We start from the raw sequence: 19,835 nt of genomic DNA, 5'->3' as shown, positions 1-19,835 counted from the left end.
CTTCTTCAGTGTTCGAAGCCAGTAAGTTGTATCTCTCTGACCCTACTTCATGTTTCCCTCTGACTGCAGCTGAGAAAGGTTCTGTTTTAAGGACTCATATGATTACATTAGGTCACCTGGATAATCCAGAATAATCTCCCATCTCAAATTCTTTAATGTTAATCACAACTGCAAAACCCTCTTTCCACGTAAGGTCATATATTCACAGACTCCAGGAATTAGGACATGGACATCTTCAGGGGGTCATTTTATGTAGCACAAAGGTCATCCTTTTTTAAAAAAATTAACAATAAATAAATAAAACCCCACAAAAATATCAAAAAATATTTAAAAATGACAAAAATTAATAAAAAAAATGAAATTGAAGAATTATTAATAGAGTATGGTAAATTGCAAATAATCATTTGTGATATAATAGCTTAAGATACGTGATAGGGTAGGGCAGATTACAGTAATGAGCTATTATTATGATGTAGTGGTTCTGCACAATTCTTGATTGTTTACGTTTTTGTAAGTAGCAGCATTTTGTTTGGTTTATTGTCTCTAAAATGATCATACCATCTCCCCTTAGAGATGCTGCTTTAGGACTTGGAGAAGCCAGGTCATCAACATGATTGTTATATACACGGCATCTCAGTTACCTATGTCTTTGGATTATGGAATGAAAATTTACTGTAGCACTTAAACATAGTGAAGAGGTGCTAAATTTTTATAGAAATGATTTGAGTGGAGCAGAATTTTTAGCCTTCTTTCTGTTTTGCATTAGAGAGATAACCTTTAGGTAGTTAAGTTAGACAGTGAGTCAAGGCTGAGAGAAAAGGGTGCAGCTGAGTTATTTTTCATTCATAATCTATGTCCTTACTAGATAAAGCAACTTCATAACTTGATTTTCCTTATTAACAGCAGTAGAAGAATCTCCTTTTCTCTTTTTAGATTGTTTTACCTTTTAATTCACATTGACACCTGACTGTCAGTCCTATATATAGATTATTTTTGGTATGTATTTGGAATTTTACTATAATATTGGTCATCCTATAACAGCACAAGGTTGATGATAGATTTATCTTGGAGGCCATCCAAGAAGTTGTTACTAAAGACCAAAAAGATCTCATTATAAAGTGATTTTGCTATAAAATGGTCCCTTAGAATGATCCCTGGGGACAGCAGTTCATTTATATAGTTTAAAAAGTACGTAGTGTCAAAAAATGTCACTAAGGGGTTCTTACCTCACACCATTAGTTTAAATAAATTCCAGACGAATTAACGAGTTAAGTGTAAGGAAAAAATATAAGTAAATGTTAATGAGATCTTGGATAAGAAGACCTTTGTGATTTCTGCTTTTGTAGATGTCTCTTTATGTGAAGCAGTCATTTAAAAAAAGCCCATGAACAAATGAAGCTGCAATTGGCATATTACCCTCATCTGCTATATTGCTTGGGTAGAAAGAGTCATTAGATTGAGCCTCAGAGTGTTCTTCCAAATGCACTTGAAAGCAAAGGAATAGGTTCTTAAAAAGAGATCACTGAGACTGCCTAGTTAAAAAAAAAAAAAAAATCAAAAATCAATATCAAATTTTAAAGAATCTTGAATAACTTGAGTTTTCTTTTTAAATTTTTAAAATCTAGAAAAGTAATACATTTTCAGTTTTAAAACAAATGCTATTTTATTGTTTATAGTTTTGTGTCCTGCTTTTGTACTTAATAACATGTCATGGACTTCTTTCAACATCAAAATATACGTGGGCAATATCACTTTTAGTGGCTATATATTGTTTTACTATATGAATATACGATACGCTTTTAAACAAATCATTGTGTTTGGGCATTTAGGTAGTTTCCAGTTTTTCACTATTATAAATGTATCAGTGCAGGTCCAATCAAGAGAAAGAAAGTTGAACAGGAAAAGTGTAATATACAAAATTATTAACTATAACAGGGAACCTGAGTAATGAGATATTCGCTGGCAAGAAGTAAAGAGAACAGAAATAACAGGTAAGATGTAATGTCCCTCAGGCCGAGGTTTGAAAGCCCAAGGAAGTGCCCCATGTCCCCAGGGCTGAGATGCAGATCTTGTGTAGGACAGCACAGCTGGCGGGGATGGGGGTGGGGAGGATGGTCACTGGATTTCAGAGAAGTCACTGTAGTGCACAACTGGAATGTACCCTCATGGGTACTGGGGAATACTGTTCATGGAGAAGTGTCTAAATGAAAGCCCTCTATTATAAAATTCTCCAAGGAAGCGGTGTGTCATGAGAATTTGGTGGCCTTGGGGTGCCCCTGGCCACTGTACACTGAAGGAGCTAGATATTGAAGAAGCTGAGAGCACTGCAGGAGCCTATCAAGAGAGCAAGCTGAGGGCAGGAAACAAAACCCTTTTTGTAATGTCTTTTTAGTCCCCTCTTCTGACAAAGCTGGCAAAGGAAAAAATATTTATAGGATACAGATCCATTTTACAGAGCAGTCAGAAAAGGGTGAATTTGGTTTGGAGCTAAAAGACAATAATCTTCATAACCAGCACAGGAAGCAGTGTTTCAAAGGATATCCTTGTATATGCATCATTACATACCATCTGATGTTTTCTTACATACATTCCCAGACATGGAATTAATGGAGTAAAAAGGTAGGCACAGTTTGCTCTCTAGAAAAGTATATTAACTATCCTCCTGTGACATAGTACTTAGAAGCATCCTGTTCTTCACACTTTAGTTAACCATGGATATTAGCATTCTTTTTCATTTTTATTTCCTGTCTATATCCTTTGCCCATTTTAAAAACTGGAAGATTAAGTCTTTCTTATTTATTTGTACATGCTCTTTGTGTATTAAGTATTGGATAATTTAAATGTTTATGTAGTCAAATCTTATATTCATTTTTGATATTTAAAAATTTAATTCATTTGGAAATTGTTTTAGTTGAAGGTATGAGGTAGGCATTTAATATTTTCTTTATTTTGTCTGAATAATGTTAACTGTTTTTCCTCTCTTTCCAACTGATTTAAAATGTTACTTTTATCATATACTGAATTGTGTTATAGATTTGGGCGTATTTCTAGACCTTAAATTGTTTTCCTTTGGTTTTTAGTTAATTATTTTACTTTTTTTTTACAGAGCAGGATGCAGGCCTCGATGCCCTTTCCTCTATCATAAGTCGCCAAAAACAAATGGGGCAAGAAATTGGGAATGAGCTGGATGAACAAAATGGTAAGAACACGTCTGACATTTACCAGATTTGCCATTTAGTATGAATACTGAAGGCTTGAATATTTGTTAAATGATTTTAATATTACAAAACATGCAAAGTGGTTGAATATCAATGGATTGTTATATTTAATTCAGTTGAGGATGGTTTGTGATAGATTTAGATTGTAGTTACTAAATACTGTGTAGAGAAATTTGATTAAAAAAATTCACAGTTATCTGTAGCTACTTTTAAAAATACTTTGTTTTGTGATCCATTTATTCCAAGAGATTTCTTTTATGTGTAATATGGTGAAATTGCTCAATGCATTGCATACTGACGTGAGGCACACCAGAGCTGCGGGGACTCCATGTCATCTACATGCCTGGTGGAGCTGGCTCTTCTTCCATTATAAATACCAGGCTGCTGAGCAAGAGTGCTTGAAGATTTTTATTCAGGGCTTAATGTGATGAATCTAGTTGGAGATAGATTAATTTGCAAACCACAAGCATGATGGCTTGGGAGAGACAGAGCTTTAACTTGAGAGCCCACCCGAAAGGCTCTTGTGTTTGAGGTGTGAGGCCTGAGGGTACGGGAGCCTGAATGAGAGTTGGAGAAGAGAGGATGGAGGTGGAGGAATGATGGTGCTTTAACTGTGATGGACACAGTCAGGGGAATTGAGAGAGTCACTGATTTGTGAATGGAGATCATAAGTCTAGTTTGGACTTGTCCAGTTCGAGAGGCCAGTAACAGATCCGAGTCGAAGTGTTTAGTAAATGGTAGGATATATGGTACCAGTGCACAGTGAGAGGACAGGACCAAAGATAAGAGATATGAGAAGCTTCAACATAGAGGTGATGTGTGAAAGTTGAGTTTCAGTGAAGCCTCAACTACGTGCTAAAGACTTTAATCTGTGCCATTTCATTTAATCAGAACACTTTAATCTGTGTCATTTCATTTAATCAGAGCATTACGAAGGCAATATTATCTCTTGTTATAGATGAAGCTCAGAGTGGCTGAGAGACCTCTTAATGGCACATCACTTACACATGATAGAACTGAAATTCTAACTGAGGTCTTCTGATTATAATGTGACTGACTTTTCTACTGCTTTAGCTTCCTCTCTAAGGAAGACAAAGTAGGGAGCTAAAAGTAGAAAGTAAGAGAAAGTACGAATTTAGTTTTGGCCATAGTACCATGGAGGCTCATGGTGGAATGGCTTTCAAGTAAAGATATCATGTATGAGCCAGCATGGAAGCCCCAGGAGTAGGCAGATGCTCATTCTGGAGGGAGGGCTGCCCCTGTCAAAATTGTACAAGTAGTACTTTTCTTGATCTCTATGAAGAATGAGTTAATTTCTTCCCATAATACTATTCCATTTATCTACCATAAATAAATAATAAATAAATTATATCTATCATTCATCATAAGTAAATAGATTATAAAGCAAATGGAGTAACTATCTTAACAATCCTTATACTGGTTTTTAGTAGTTTAAGTACAGAGAGGAGGGCAATTTAGTCCTTTTCCTGACGGTGCTAATGTGAACGTGCTAATTCATGTATTTGTATGTAATTCAGTTATTGGCCAGTTTCTTCCTTGAAAGACAGTATTGGTAAGAAAGTTAGCTCTGTAGAAAATCTGCCTATTATATGCACTGTTCTTTATTCCAAGGAAATTTAGCCTATTCAGTGGCTCAGACTAGCCACCATGGTGAATCATGTCCATTTTATGATGTGCTTAGATAAGCCACTTTGTAGTAATCTATGGGTAGATGGTTCACACTTTAGTAAAGTGACTTGCTGACTTCCCGGATGATATCACCATACATTTTTCCTGCATAAGCAATCGTGCCAGCATGTCCTTATCTTATCTTTCATCTAGTTCAGTGGTTATCATACTTTGGTGCGTATTAGAATCACCTGGGGAGCCATTAAACCTCCCAAAAGCCCAGGCCAAACTTGAGTAAGATTCCTGTTGTTATTCTGACAAATTATCACAAATTTAGTGGCTCAAAACAGCACTTACTTATTCCCTTATACTTCTTAAGATCAGAAATCTGAAATCAGTTTCGCTGGACTGAAATCAAGGTGTTTCTCCAGAGGCCCTGGGGAGAATTCATTTCTCGGCCTTTTCGAGCTTCTAGAGCAACATTCCCTGCATCCCTTAGCTCATGGCCCCTTCCTTCATCTTAAAAGCCAACAGTGTAACATCTTGCTTCAGTTGTCTTCTTCTGTGTCAAATCTCTTTCTCCCTCCCATTTATAAGGACACTTGTGATTACATTTAGGCCCCAACCACATAATCCAGGATAACCTCTCAATCTCATATCCTAATTAATTAATTTATAAGAAAAATTTAATTATAGTTGACATACACTCTTCAATTAGTTTCAGGTATACAATATAGTGATTAGATATTTACATGACTTATGAAGTGATCACCCCAATAAGTCTAGTATTCATCTGATACCATACACAGTATGGTATCAGATGAATACTGTAATATTATTACAGTATTATTGACAATATTCCCTATGTTGTACTTTACATCCCTGTGACTGTTTTTTATAGCTGGCAATTTGTACATCTTAATTTCTTCCCCTTTTTTATCCTTAATTTACCAACACATGTGCAAAGTCCCTTTTACCATAGGAGGTAACATTCACAGATTCCAGGGATCGGGATGTGTGTACGTATTACTCAGCTACCACATTACTTTCCTAAACTTCCAACATGAAAATTCAGCTGAAGGGCTCTAACAGACCTTTACAATGATAGTTCACTGATATGTGTATGAAATCTTTGATCATTTTGTGTCCTTCAAGGAGCATAGTTGTTATTTTCTAGCTCTTTCACAGGACATACTGGTTTCCTCCATGCCAGTATTGATACCGTTGAAACAAGTGGTCTTCCTTGTCGCCTTGGTTTCTTTCAGAAAGCAAGGAAAAGCACAAAGATTGACAGAGAAACATCAAAAGGATTGGCCAAATCTGGGATATTTGAACATCAAAAAAGAATGATGAGGACTGGCACATACTAGCAGAGATTTGTGAAATAGCTATTTTATCCATCAGAACCATGCCTCTATAGTTCTTCTTGGTGCTGACTTTAAGCTTTGGCCAATGCCAAAATTAAGTCTCAGAAACATCTACTTTAGTCAAGTCAATCCCGTTCATTTCCTTGTTTTGCATTCTTTTCCAAAGGCCCTATCCTCTTGAGCATGAACTTATGGAATTTTTCAGTAAACCAGTATCACAGCTCTTAGTTCTGGAACAGCATCTTAGTAGTCTGACAGGAGCCCTTTGTGCCCAGCCATCCATACAGTTCACCTTGTACTGAAGGGCACTAAACTCTGTGGTTCCATAAGGTGACCTCCTTGGTTCTGCTCTCTGCTCCTCACCAGCTCCCAACCCCCACATCCAGCATACATTTAGGTCTCTCATTACTGGCATTGTTATTTAACTGCTACTCCTTTTCCTCATTAGGCTTGGTCACTGGCATGTGAGCAGGATAATTACTGGTGTTGGTCTGACCCTTTTTAACTCTATATGAGAAGATTGGAGACTGAACTCCTAAATTGATGTTAATTCAACCCTTCAGCTTTGTGGTTATGTTCTAAATACAATGTATTTTGTTAGTAAGATTTTGATACTTGATTCCAAAATGGCCTGACTGGCCTTTATCTTAGCCTATTATTTCTCTCATTTAATGAAAACCAAGAGAATAATCCAGTAGGTTAGTAAATCAAATAGAGATATTACAACAAAAGTGGCATCCTTCTCCAGTGTCCCAGACTCCTTATCACACATTCGGGTCACAATAAAAATCCAGATGGGAGTGCAACCCTGTTCTCAACACCTATAGCTATAACTCTTTTGATTTTGACAAAAGGAATTAAGGATAATTATAGCCCTAACAGGGATATAATTTTTATCCTTAGAGAGTCTCTCAGTTCCAGTGAAAGAAAATGGCTGACTCTGCCCTATTTCTGAGGAGCAAATGTGCACATCAGAAAACCACCAGCATAACTGCAATCTCTCTGGGAGGCCACCACAGAGAAAACCCAGCTTATTTTGGCAACTAATAGAAAAATACCTCATGTTTGTCTATGTGTACATATGTATACATCCAGGTCTACAATGAAGATGAGAACTGGGGAGGCGTGTAGGAAAAATGAAAGGATGGGGTTAAAATGTATGATTAGAAGAGTTTCTGTCTGTGGCTAGGATGGCAGATGTGTATATGTATAACTATGTGGATGTTCTTCTGTGCATGTGTGTGATTTATATCTAATGTGAGCGTATGAGAAGCAATATAAAAGTATAGTACTAAATATGTTCTTAGTATATTCAACAAGGGCACAGGTTCTCAAACTTGACAGCACATTGAAATCATCTGGTGAGCTTTAAACAATACTGATACTTGAGCCTCATCCCTAGAAATTCTTATTTGATTGGTGTAAAGTACTGTGATAGGCAGGAGAGTGCCCTCCCCCGCAAATATGTCTACATACTGGAACCTGTGAATGTGTTAGATTACATGGCCAAGGGGCATCAGGCTGCAGATGGAATTAAGGTTCCTAAATCAGCTGACCTTAAATAGTGATATTATTCTAGATTGTCTGGGTGGGCCCACTGTAATCACAAAGGTCGTTAAAAGTGGCAGAGGGAGGCAGAAATTAGAAGTCAGAGTGATGCAGTGTGAGAGCGACTCAATCTACTGTTTCTGGCTTTGAAGATGGAGGAGGGGGCCACAAGACAAGGAATGCGAGTGACATCTAGAAGCTGGAAAAGGCAAGGAAATTTAATTCTCCCCTAAGGAGAATTCAGCCTTATCAACACCTGGTTTTAGCCCAGTGAGACTCATGTCAGACTTCTGACCTCCAGAACTGTAGGGTAATAAGTTTGTGTTGTTTTAAGCCACGACGTTTGTGGTAATTTGTTACAGCAACAATAGAAAACCAACTCAGGTTGGGTCAGTGGCAGGCATGGTTTACTTAAGATCCCTGGCTGATAGAATAGCCACCATTTCAAACATTGCTGGTCATTTTGCCAGAAAGTAAGAGAGTTCTAGAGGGCCTTGTTTCTGCAGTTAAATTCTCTGGCCCAGAAGTTACATGTCAATTTCATTCCCAACTCACTGGTCAGAGATCATCATGTGCCCCCACCTAACCACTAGGAAGAATAATCAGACCGATATATCTTATTGAGGGGGACCAAAATTATTGGTTTAATAGCACAAATGAATATCACAGGGGCAATATTTAACAGTTAAAGGCCAGACTGCCTCTGATGCGTACTAGCTGTGTGACCTTGAGCAAGTTACTTTCTCTGTCTTAGCTTTCTTGTCTATAAAATAGGAATTTTAATGCTTATTTTATAGTGTTATGAAAATGAAATGGGATTTGTTTAAAGCTCTTAGAATAGCGCCTCACACATTATGAGCACTCAAAAAGTATTTTTTTATTATTAACTCTGTTTATTCACAGTACAGACTTTTGGTCAAAATAGTAGACTGTGCTAACGGCAAAAATCTCCCCACTCCCTTTTCCAAACACATGGAAATGTTAGATAAAATATTTTTAAAAATTGGTTTCCAATTCTTAGTTGAGTTTGGAAGCAAGAAAGAGAGTTCTCTAGGTGTCAGAAATGAAGGCACAAACATATAGCCGTGAGTGGAATCGAAGCCTCGTAGCCCTCAGGGGAAACTGAACCAGATATGTACCTCAGGGCCTAGCATCTAACACCCACACAGAGATGAGAATTGGGCTGTGGTCGCTCTGAATTGTGAGGGGCTGAAATGGGCTCTCCATAGAAAGCCAGGAGCTGGGAAATGGCAATTTTATGGGAAAACTAACTTCCACTATCCCCATCCAAGAATGAGATGCTCAGTTAGGCCACCCACCTTGGGCCACAGCCACCCTTATATTTTTAACATGCATACCTAAGTTTACATTTTTCTAACAAAGTCTAAAGCAAATAAATATCACTGAATAAATCAAATTTAGAATTCTTAAACTTTCCCTCAAATTCCTCATCTTTCATGTTGTTTTAAACTGAAGCTCCCCCCCTTTTTTTTTACAGTCAGTATTTTATTTAGATTTACCAACATGTTTTACTGATTTCTGTTAAAATTGTTGTATACATTCTACTACTGAGCTCTTCTAATTGATTTTTTTTTAATTTTGAGAACTCTACTTTTTAAATGCCAATTAAGCTTTAATGCTCACAATTGCTTTTTTTCCACAGAAGTATGTTTTTAAAGTTGTAAAATCTTTTAAACCTTTCAATGCTACTAGTTAGAACTTAAAATTTTTACTTCTGTTCTTTGCATTATTTCTCTTTTCTCTCAGTAAAGTTTTGGTTCATCTCGATCTTTCCCTTGTATGCTTTTATGGGTTGAATTATATCTCCTCAAAATTCATATGTCGAAGTCCTAATTTCTGAAACTTCGGATTGTTACTGTATTTGGAAATAATATATTTAAAGAAGTAATTGAATTAAAATGAGGTCATTAGGGTGGGCCCTAATCCAATACGGTTGATATCCTTATAAGAAGAGACAATCAGGATATAGACACATCCAGAGGGAAGACCATGGGAAGACACAGGGAGAAGATGGTCTAAAGAGAAGGCGGGACTGCAGAAGAAACCTCAAGCTGACACCTTGATCTCGTACATCTAGCCTCTAGAACCGTGAGAAAATCAATTTCTGTTGTTTAAGACACCCTGTCTTGGTACTTAGTTATGACAGCCCTAGCAAACTAATATACATACAATGGGCTTTTCCTTGCATATTTGCTAATTCTTCATTGACTTTGTATTTCTAAATTAAGGACCACGTCGATGAGTATAGGCAGGTGGCATAGGCTTTCTTTGTATTTACGTAGGTTTATTTACGCCAAAACCTTCTTTCTTGAATGGTTATATACTCAGTATAAATGAGGAAGGTACACCAGTAGGCAGGGTTTTTTTTTTTTTAGGGTATGTGGTTAGGTAGAAGAAGACAGAAGCCAATCCAGGACACTTTGCTGTAATCTTTACCCCAAAATTACACAGGTAAGAACTTTAACCTTGGGGTGACATCTTTTATATGTTATATTTCTTTTCTCCCCTTTGTTTATCCTGGAGGCTCTTTTTTGACTCATTCTCTAGCCTGGACACCATGGCACTCCCCAGGCAAACCTTCTTCTCTAGAGAAAGCTACTCTGGTGGCTCCAGCTGGGAGCCAGGACTGCAGACTACAGTCTACACAGGACAGGGCTAAGGGCCAACTGGCTCAAGTGTTTTGTAGACAACTCTCTACTCAGATGCTCTGATTCCTGCCTGACAGCCACTTCTTTGTAGGCATTTTTGTGTCCCCATAGCAGTTGACTCCAAGCTTGGAGCCTCTCCAAGGTTCTATCAGGAAGAAAGAGCTCCTGTCTGTTACTTTAATTATGTATTTCAAGTTGCATTTTTTTTTCAGTTTTGGTTTACTTGTCAATACAGTCCCAACTATCTTTGTTTTTTAAGAAAGACTTTTAAATGACTCATTCACTGATAGCACTTCTTCATGTTTTCTGTGCCACCATGGATTTATTCTTTCAAAATATCTTTTCTGGCATTTCATTGTGTCTTGGGGAGGAAGGGGGCAGCTAGGTATGCTTACTCTACTGTCTTTTTTATGAGGTCATGGTATTATAGAAATTGTTTTGCTGAAACAGCTAGTATTCTGGAAGCTTCAGTTAAACAAGTTTTTAATATAGTCTTGTTTTCTAAGGCTTCTGTGATTTGAGGGCTTCTGTGATTTTCTAGGGCTTCTGTGATGTGTTTATACGTGAATTCGCCTAAAGATAAGACAATTAAAGATATGGAAAGTGATTATTTTCCATGTGCTTATGGTATTAAATACTTGGTAAATATAAAATCAGTTCTTTATCAGAACATTCATTATTTATCTCTAGGAAGGAGCTAGTTAATAGAAATGGGGGCTGCTAGGAGAGAGAGAGAGAAAAACTACAATTATTTCATTCCAACAATTGTGAGACACCAACTGGGTGTCTAATAATTTAAGTCAATTTTGACACTATTTACATGGAGTTGATGTGAGATTCCAGGTTTAAGGGCTTAGACTCAAAAGACTTCCTTGACTCTAGGTGCCAGCTGCAAGTCCCAACTATCCCTGAGCACGTCTGCCCCACTAGCTATAAATACAGAGTTCCCATGATCCCCCTTCGAGATATAGTAATTTGCTAAGATGACTTACAGGACTCAAGAAAATGCTGTGCTTATGATTACAATTTTGTTATAAAGGATACAAGTCAGGAAAGCCAAATGGAAGAGGTGCATAGGGCAAGGTCTTGGGGTGAGGGTAACCATAGAGCTTTCATGCCTTCTCCAGGCATGTCGCCCTCTCTAGCATGTCACCCTCTCCAGGCATGTCTCCCTTCCAGCACATCAGGGTATTAACCAACCTAGAAGCTCTCCAAACCTCATTGTTCAAGAGAGTTTTTGAGGCTTTATTACAGAGGCATGATTGATTATATCTTTGGGCACATGAGGAACCCAGCTTCTTTGAATTTGCTGACTCTGCAAAAATGATATTTAGACACATGCACAGTGTTTATCATCTGGCTTTGCTGCTAGCTTTTAACTCTGAGGATGAAATAGGTTGGGCCCACTTTGGGTCACAAGGACTTGTTTTACCCTTCAAGTCTAGTGCCTGCTTTACCCCTTTCTTCTAGACCCACATCTTGGTCTTCACCCTGGCCAGTCTGAGAGGCCATCTAATGAGAGACAGGCAAGGATTTTCCAAAGGAAAAGCTGTGGAAACAGTTGTTAAGGAAAAGGGCATTTATCCTCAGGCTCCAGAACAGCTGGCCTAGGTGATTCATCAGGCTTCCTTTCCCTTGGGCTTTGCTGCAGTCCCTATTCTACTTCCAAGAGGGAGGCCATCAGGCCAGCTGTAGCAGTTGAACTGGAGAATGGATGACAAAAAAGCAAGCCAAAATGAGAGACCAGAAAGGACCTCAATAGAAAGGCCAAGTGATCACAGCTGCAAAGAGCAGGTCACACTGGAAGCTCAACCTCCTGCCACTTTGGCCCAATGATATTGTTGCTCCTCCTTGGTGCCTTTGCAGGAAAGGGAAACCTAGAGCTCTTCTTGGAGGCTGTGTTGGGGTCCTGAAGACCACCCCCAGGTTTGGCGATTTGCTAGAAGGACTTATAGAACTCAACATATATTTACCTATTCACTAAAATTTACTTATAACCCCCAAATTAATACTTGCGGTGCTTTTGTAATTATTCACAGACGTGTAAAGAGGTGAAAAATTTGAATGATCCATTGTGCACGTTCCCAGCCAAGGTCAAACAAGGCGATGCTCTGCCTTTTAATTTTTGCTCTCATACAGAGATGACCAAAGGATAGAGACACCAGCTCTGGGGCCAGTTGGATGGGGTTTGAATCCCACCTCTGGCTCCTGTTAGTGGGGCGGCCTCACACAAGTCATTTAACACTACCGAACCTTGTTTTCTCTTTTGAAAAATAAAATAAACTCTACCACGTTGAGTTGTTTTTAGGATTTAAGGTATAGTCTATGTGAGATGTATATGTGTGTGTATATTTTATATATTACATATAATATATATATTATATATAATATATATAAATGTATGTATTTATATATATTTATATATATAAATACATACATTTATATATATAAATATATATTTATATTTATATATATTATATGTAATATATATTTATTATATATATAATATATAAATATATAGAAATATATATTTATATATTATATATTACATATAATATATGTAAATTATATATATTATATTTTATACATATTTTATATATTACATATAATATATTTAAAATATAATATATAAAATATATAATATAATATATAAAACATATAAAAATATATATGTAAAATATAAAATATACACACACATGTACACATACATATTTTCTTTAGGAACAAGGGTTCAGTATTTGCTAATTTGGGGTTCATGGTGACTTGATAGAACGTAACCACCACAAATAACAAGAATCGACTCTAGTTATACTCATGGTTATGATTCATTACAGTGAAAGAATACAAAGCAAAGTCAGCAAAGTGAAAAGGTGCATGGGGCGAAGTCAAGGGAAAACCAATGGGCCTCTTCCAATGACATCACAGTGGATGTACTTAAATCCCCCTACAACAACTTGTGACAACACCTGTGAAGAATGCTGCCGCCCAGGATTTTTTGAGGGTATTGGTCACAAAGGTACCCTCTGCCTGGCATGTTCCCAAATTCCAGACTCCCAGAAGGAAAGCAGGTGTTCAACATAAGCCATATTGTTTATACAACTTAAGAACAGTTTTTCATACTCTTATCACTTAGTGGTGAGAATCCTCCTCAAATCCAAGCTCCCAACTGCCATCTAAGGGCCAACTTTGTAAGCAGGCACTTCTGAGAAAAAGCAGTTAGGCCTGCTGTGTTTTCTTCTGAACAGAGGCCTACACCAACTATGATTAGACCCTCTAATTCCCTGTAATTAGAGGGTCTGTGAAAGAAGGAAAACTCTGGGTTCCTGAGGAAAAAGTAGGAGTGTGCTCTTCAGAAGGAAAGGGATATAGAAAAAAAGTAAATGCCATTGAAGACAGACTTCACTCTCCACAGTTTTATCTAGAATATTTGAAGGCCAGTTTCACTATTGAAAACCTTTAGCTGAGCTTGGGTTCCTTTTAGGAGTCTCAGAGAATATGCTCTTAAAAGTGGAAGTTTAGCATATGGGGTGGTGAAAAGGATTGAAGAACTTCGGTAATAAAAACCAAAGCAGCAGGAAGGAAGTGGTCTGATTAGAACCAAGTGCTTCGGCAGGGAAAGATAGCACAGAAAAGGAGCTGAAATTGCTGAGCAGTAGTTTCAATTGATTTAGAATCTTTAGAGGAGCTGGAGCAGGAAGGTAACGGGGTCTTGACAGTTTATTTTGGGTAGAGACACGATGTTCTCTTTCCATCTCGACAGTCCTGCCAGGAGAGAGAAATCTTAAGAGACAACATTTTGAATACAGTGATAAAGACCTTTTATTTTATTTTATTATTAATACAATTGTTTAAACTATTTTAAACCAATCAACTTTAGGAACTAGAGTGACATCAAAGGCAAAAGTGTTCTGTCAGACAGTTTGATTAGTTTGAAATCCATAAACACAACTTTAAAAAATTTTTATTGTGTACCAAAGAATTAACAACTGGTTAGAGTATGTTTATAATGAGCTTTTGAGTATATTTCAGTGGTTAAGGTTTATATACTTATGACTGAGTGAGCTTAAGGAGACCCCAGTGTGTCTCTGTATGTCTTGGGGTTGTTTGGGTAGGATAATTCAAATCTATACAGAAGTGACCCTCACTTCTGTCTCTGGATTCACTCCTTACTCATGTAGGATTCATGCTAGTAAATTCATTCTAAGCCTGGCCAGTTTCTAGGGGTGGGAGAGGATGTCCTACATTTCAGAGAAGCGAGAGCATGTGGAAGTCACGGTTCGGGACACCTCCACACCTCTGTGCTGTTTTCCTTTTCTCCTCCTCTTCCAAAGTGAGTGCTTCTCCAGAAAGCTCTTTCCTCCCACAAGTAACTGGAGTGCTCTTCCTGCTCCTCAAGGAGAAGAGAAAGGTCTTCCTCCGCTGATTTTTTCCAGTTGTGGTGGTGTCAGTGAGGGAGGGAGTGGGTGAGTGCTCACTCTGTTCCTTAGCCCTGGAGGAGGGGAGCCTCTATCTTTATCTTTACATTATTATAAAATCTGGACAGTAGATGCTATGTTTTACCTCAAAGAGCCTGCAGCACAGTGTTAGTGATTGCTTAAGCTTGAGACTCAGGCAAATTACTTAACTCTTCCATATGCCTCTTATCTCATTTTTTAATGGGAAAAGAATAATTCTCATCTAGAGTTTTTGTGAGGGTTAAATGAGATAAAACCTATAAAGGTCACACTGCCTAGCATATAGTAAGTGTTCAACAACTGTTTGTTGTGGTTGTCATCATGATACCTTGTGCTTGGTAGGTGGTTAGTGAAGGCAGAGTTGAGATTCCACTGGTTCTCATGGACCGTTGGGTCGCACCGCTGTCCCTGTTAACCCTGTAGGGCTGAGGGAGCTGGGAGGAGGGCAAACTGGACACAGGTCTATGTCACTTTGTTGTTGGAAATGAGTGTGAGGATTTAATATAATTATATCTTTTAGGATGAAACTGGCTAGGAATCTGTAATACCTTTTTTGAGTTTTTATTGTTTTTTGTAGAAATCGAAGAGTTGGCAAATGTCTCTCCAGTGCTTATTTCCATGCTCTGTGTTGAAATGTCAAAATGTTAGTTCTTCTCAGCAGTCAAAATGTCTTTCATCTTGAAAGTAGTACTTAATTTTTCTCCCAAGGTGATTAATGAATTTAGTCCACTCGGGAAATAGATGCTCCCCACATGTTTTCCAAGACCGTCCTCCTCAACCTGTACATATTCATGTTTTAATATTTCTTCCATCTGATTTTCCCAATTTTTTTAACCCTTTCCTATGAACTTCAGGGCATGAGAAAAGGGGGAGAGAATACTGAATAGTATGGTGGTTAAGAACAAAGGCTTTGGAATTGGAGAGACAGCCTCCCCTACCCCACCCCATTCTCTAGCTGTGGGACCAAGAGCAATTTACCTAATCTTTCCAAGTTTTGTTCCGCATAGACCAGGGATGATAACAACTACCTTATGGGCTGTGAGGACTAAACTAAATAGGATCATGCATAGGCAGTATTTAGCACAGTGACTGCCCCAAGATAAGCCCTGGAAGTCCTCAGTGCATGGCAGCTCTTGTTATGGTGCTCAGATACCATAGAGCACTATTCAGTTTTTCATACTCTGTGATGACAGGCGTGCTGCTTGAAGAAATGTTTGAACTCGCCTTTTTGAAAGTTCAGTTTCTCCAGGTAATCCTGCACACCTGTGATATGGCTGATCTCAGAGTATAAATTTCTCCACTGCACAACATTTCCTTTTCACCACGTACAGTTCATTTCTGATATTAGTCACTGAACTTGGAACCTTCTGGTTTTGATTGGCTAGTCAGGGTTCACTGAGGCAAATTCTTTCCTGAGATTGCTCCATATGTTCAGGAAAGGGAGTGTTTGTGAGCTGCACAAGCAGTAATATAGACACGAAGCCAGAAGACAGCAGTATGTTGCCATTTTCAGCTACTCCCAGAGGACAACTGGGCAGGATGATTAATATTTTAGCATCTTTGTTCTTTCTGTTTAGTTATAACACTAGAGCTGTTTAAATCACTCTGAAAATAACACGCCTGACATTTCTCCGGTTTCAAAAAAACCAACAACCTGAAGTAATAATCCTCTGCCTATTACTGAGGAAGTGTTTTTGGTGAGAAAGGAGAGAAAATTGCATGACTTAGGGGAGAAAAATAATTTTGAATAGCTTCGTGGTGGAGAATACATTAAAACCTGAAGAGCCCAAAGGCATGACCAAAAGTATGTTTTTAAGAGGCCACGATTGGCATAAGAGGGCACTTGTGTTCCATAGCTAGTCCCTGTGTCTGGCTCTGCACTTGTCTGGAACATTTATTATATGCCCTCTTTTGCCACTCTTCTCTTAAGAAACACACTTGAAGTTTTTTAGCACTTAGAACCCTCCAGGAATCTCAGTATTATACTTAGTAAGTACCAGAGACCAGAGATCATGGTTCGATTTCATATTTAAATACCTTTCTTCTTATGTTGTTTTAAAGTCTAAAGGCAAAGTTGTTCAGCAGTCACTTATTCAGCCTACTCTGTGTAGGCATGGAGCTAAATTCAAGACTTTAAGGATTATACCTAGCAGGAGACTTATTACATAGGTGTAAACATTTGCCTGTGTCATAACTGTATTCTTAAAATAATTGCACATCATAACTGAAAGATCATAATTGCAGATCATAATTTCAATCCATCAGCATACTTTTCTATTCATAGGAATGTCTCAGAAAATCTATTAATAAAGCAACTCTTTGATAATTGCCTCTTGCAGCTGCTGATTTTTAAGAATCAGAATAAAGAAAGGTATAGAGCATAGATGATAACTGTCTCAAAGCAGAATATTTCAATCTTGTGATAAATAAAATATTTGACTTTGAATTAGGGAGTTAACATTATTTTATTCGGAGGAAAGAACTTAATACTAAAAAAAAAGTTTCTTAATGAAATAGATTCCAGTGATACCTTTTTTTTTCCATCAATAATTCTGTAGTAGAATTGTTACTATGTATTGAGTGCCTGCTGTGTTCCAGAAATGATTCTTCCTGGTTTACGTAAAGTATTTTTTTAGTCCTCATAGCAACCCTGTGAGTGGCAGTGCTATTCTCATCTTACAAGAGAGAAAACCGATGCTCAGAGAATTGAATACTTGCTGCATAGCAATAAGGTAGCAGAGTCCACTCGAGCTGTATACCATTCAGCCACTTAGGCCTAGGGATATGTTCTGGAATGGTGATTCTTTGACAGTAATCCTCAGTGAGACTCTCTTCCTCTCTCTGTAGAAGACCAGGGAGATCTTGCTTCACTACCTTTAGGGCCTAGGTTGAATGGATAAGTTCTTTCCTGGGCTGTGGCTCAGATATCCATCCGGTCCTCATCTTCTGGTGCTTGGGGAGTGTGGCTGACTCCTCAGCTGATACATTTCCCTAGCTAGTTCTTTGACTCTCTTTTTTAGCTAATATTGCCCCAGTGTAGAGGAATCAGGAAGGTGCCTCAAACAATCTCTCTCTCTACAGACTCCTTTTATTAAAAGGAACATTGTTCCCAGATGATTGTTATTTAGGTTTCATTGTATGTTTTATCACTTCACCTTGTTTTTTTCTTGGTAGAAATCCTTGAAAGGGAAAAGAGCTTGGGGTTAAATGAGGTTTTGTTCTCAGTTTAGTCACAAATGATCTCTGCTTTGGTTTGCTTAACAACTGTTATTAAGCTACTAGGTTAGTTTTCTTCATTAAATCTGCTACTTTCTCTGTTGACGTCAAGTTTCCTTATATGAAGGCCTAATGCTCTGAGCTCGCTCTCTGTGTGACTAAGGAGGCTTACTTGTGCCTGCCTCTAGTAGAACCAGCAGCCACTGTGGCATTTGTTCCCCCAGAATCCCTCAGCCACTTCCTATAGACACTACTGACTCTGCAAATTCACACTCTATCCGTACATTTCGATCTGAGTTTCTGGCTATCCTTTGGGTTTATTGCAAATCTACTCTTAATGGGAATGCAAGACCATCTCTAGGTTAGATTGGCTACTGTTTCTATTTCTGGCTCCCCAAAAAACCCTGTGTTAATAATTTCCTAAGCAGGGATGTGCCAGAATCTAGGGTGGTGGTAGGTGGGGTTGTGTGTGTGCCTTTGGAAAAAGTTCCAGGTGATTCTGATACACAACCTCTCGCCATCCTATTGCCTCTGAAAATCACCCCTCACCGCTTTGATCTGCATTGCCTCCACTCCTCCCAGTGTGGGATTCTGTGGATCACCTTGTATTTTGGATCGATCCATATTGTTCGGATCTGTCAGGAGAGATGACATTTTTTTCAGGATCTGTGTACTTGGTGAAAAATATGCAGTTCTACTTTCAAGGAACTCTCATTTTAGTTGGAAAGATGACTATTTATTAAAAAAAAATAATTATACATTGTGATCAGAGCTGTCATAGAGGTAGGAAAGGCTACAAAGCTGTGGAAAGGCTACAAAGCAGTTTTCTCAAAATCAGAGATGGGCAGCACTTTTCTTTCCTAGGCTGTAGACTCGGAGCAGGGCAAAACCCAATTTATGGTGATAATTTATTAATTTAATCTTCACAACAACCTAATGAGGTAAGTACTATTACTACCACTACATAGCAGCTGGGGAAAGTGAGGCTGAGTTGACAGTTGTAACTTGTCTAAAGTCATACAGCTGCTAAGTGTCCAAACTAGGATTTGAACCCAGATCTGTCTGATGACAAAATATGTTCTTTTCCATTATACATATTAACTGCCTCCCTACATGATAAAAATAAGTTGTGAATTTAGTCACTCTTTAAAAAAAAATTTGTAATACGAATACGACTGTGTTCTTGTCCACTCCATACCCTCCAAAAAGGAATGGGAGTGATAGCAGCATTTAAGAATTTGTAGTGAATGTTGTGATGTTTTAGTAGATGGAGGAAACAATGCAGTCCAGAAAGCTAAATGAGCAGCTCCAAAATGTGAAAGCTTTTTTTTTTTTTAAAACCATTGTTTACTCTTGGAAGCCCAAACATCTCCTTTATCATACAAGGTGTTTGATAAAGGAAATGATTATATTACTCAACCAGGAAATGATGAGGCTCTGCCACTGATACCGCATGATAATTGCTCATTGTCCTCTTTATTAAGCTTTTGTCTCTCAACTCTAAACACACCCTTGTGAGCTCTCTTTTGTGATACAGAAGGTGGCACTAGGTGCGTTACATTTCTGCCTTGCCAACTGGCTTCCTACTAAGCTCCGCCCATAGGAAGTTCTAGAAGGATGGAGGACAAAAGAGACAGGGACAGGCACCTTCCAGTTTGTTTGCTGTCTGCTTACATCACACAAGCAGTGCTTCTCCACCTGGTCAGCAGCAGTTCCTTTCTAAAGCAGCAGCAA

General features: G+C 38.1%; 1 protein-coding gene across 2 annotated transcripts in view; it reads left to right on the top strand.

Annotated features, from left to right (window-relative positions):
- Positions 1 to 19,835, top strand: part of STX8 (syntaxin 8) — a 222,975-nt gene that overhangs the window by 60,210 nt on the left and 142,930 nt on the right. For both annotated transcript variants that reach the window (XM_039847342.1, XM_039847343.1), the window contains one exon: positions 3,107 to 3,199. In XM_039847342.1, the coding sequence (XP_039703276.1) occupies positions 3,107 to 3,199 (93 nt within the window). The remainder of the gene's footprint in view (positions 1 to 3,106; positions 3,200 to 19,835) is intronic.

Source organism: Pteropus medius, unplaced genomic scaffold, assembly GCF_902729225.1.
Source record: "Pteropus medius unplaced genomic scaffold, Ma_sr-lr_union100, whole genome shotgun sequence".
NCBI classification, from domain to species: domain Eukaryota; kingdom Metazoa; phylum Chordata; class Mammalia; order Chiroptera; family Pteropodidae; genus Pteropus; species Pteropus medius.
This window is presented reverse-complemented; position numbering and strand designations above follow the sequence as displayed.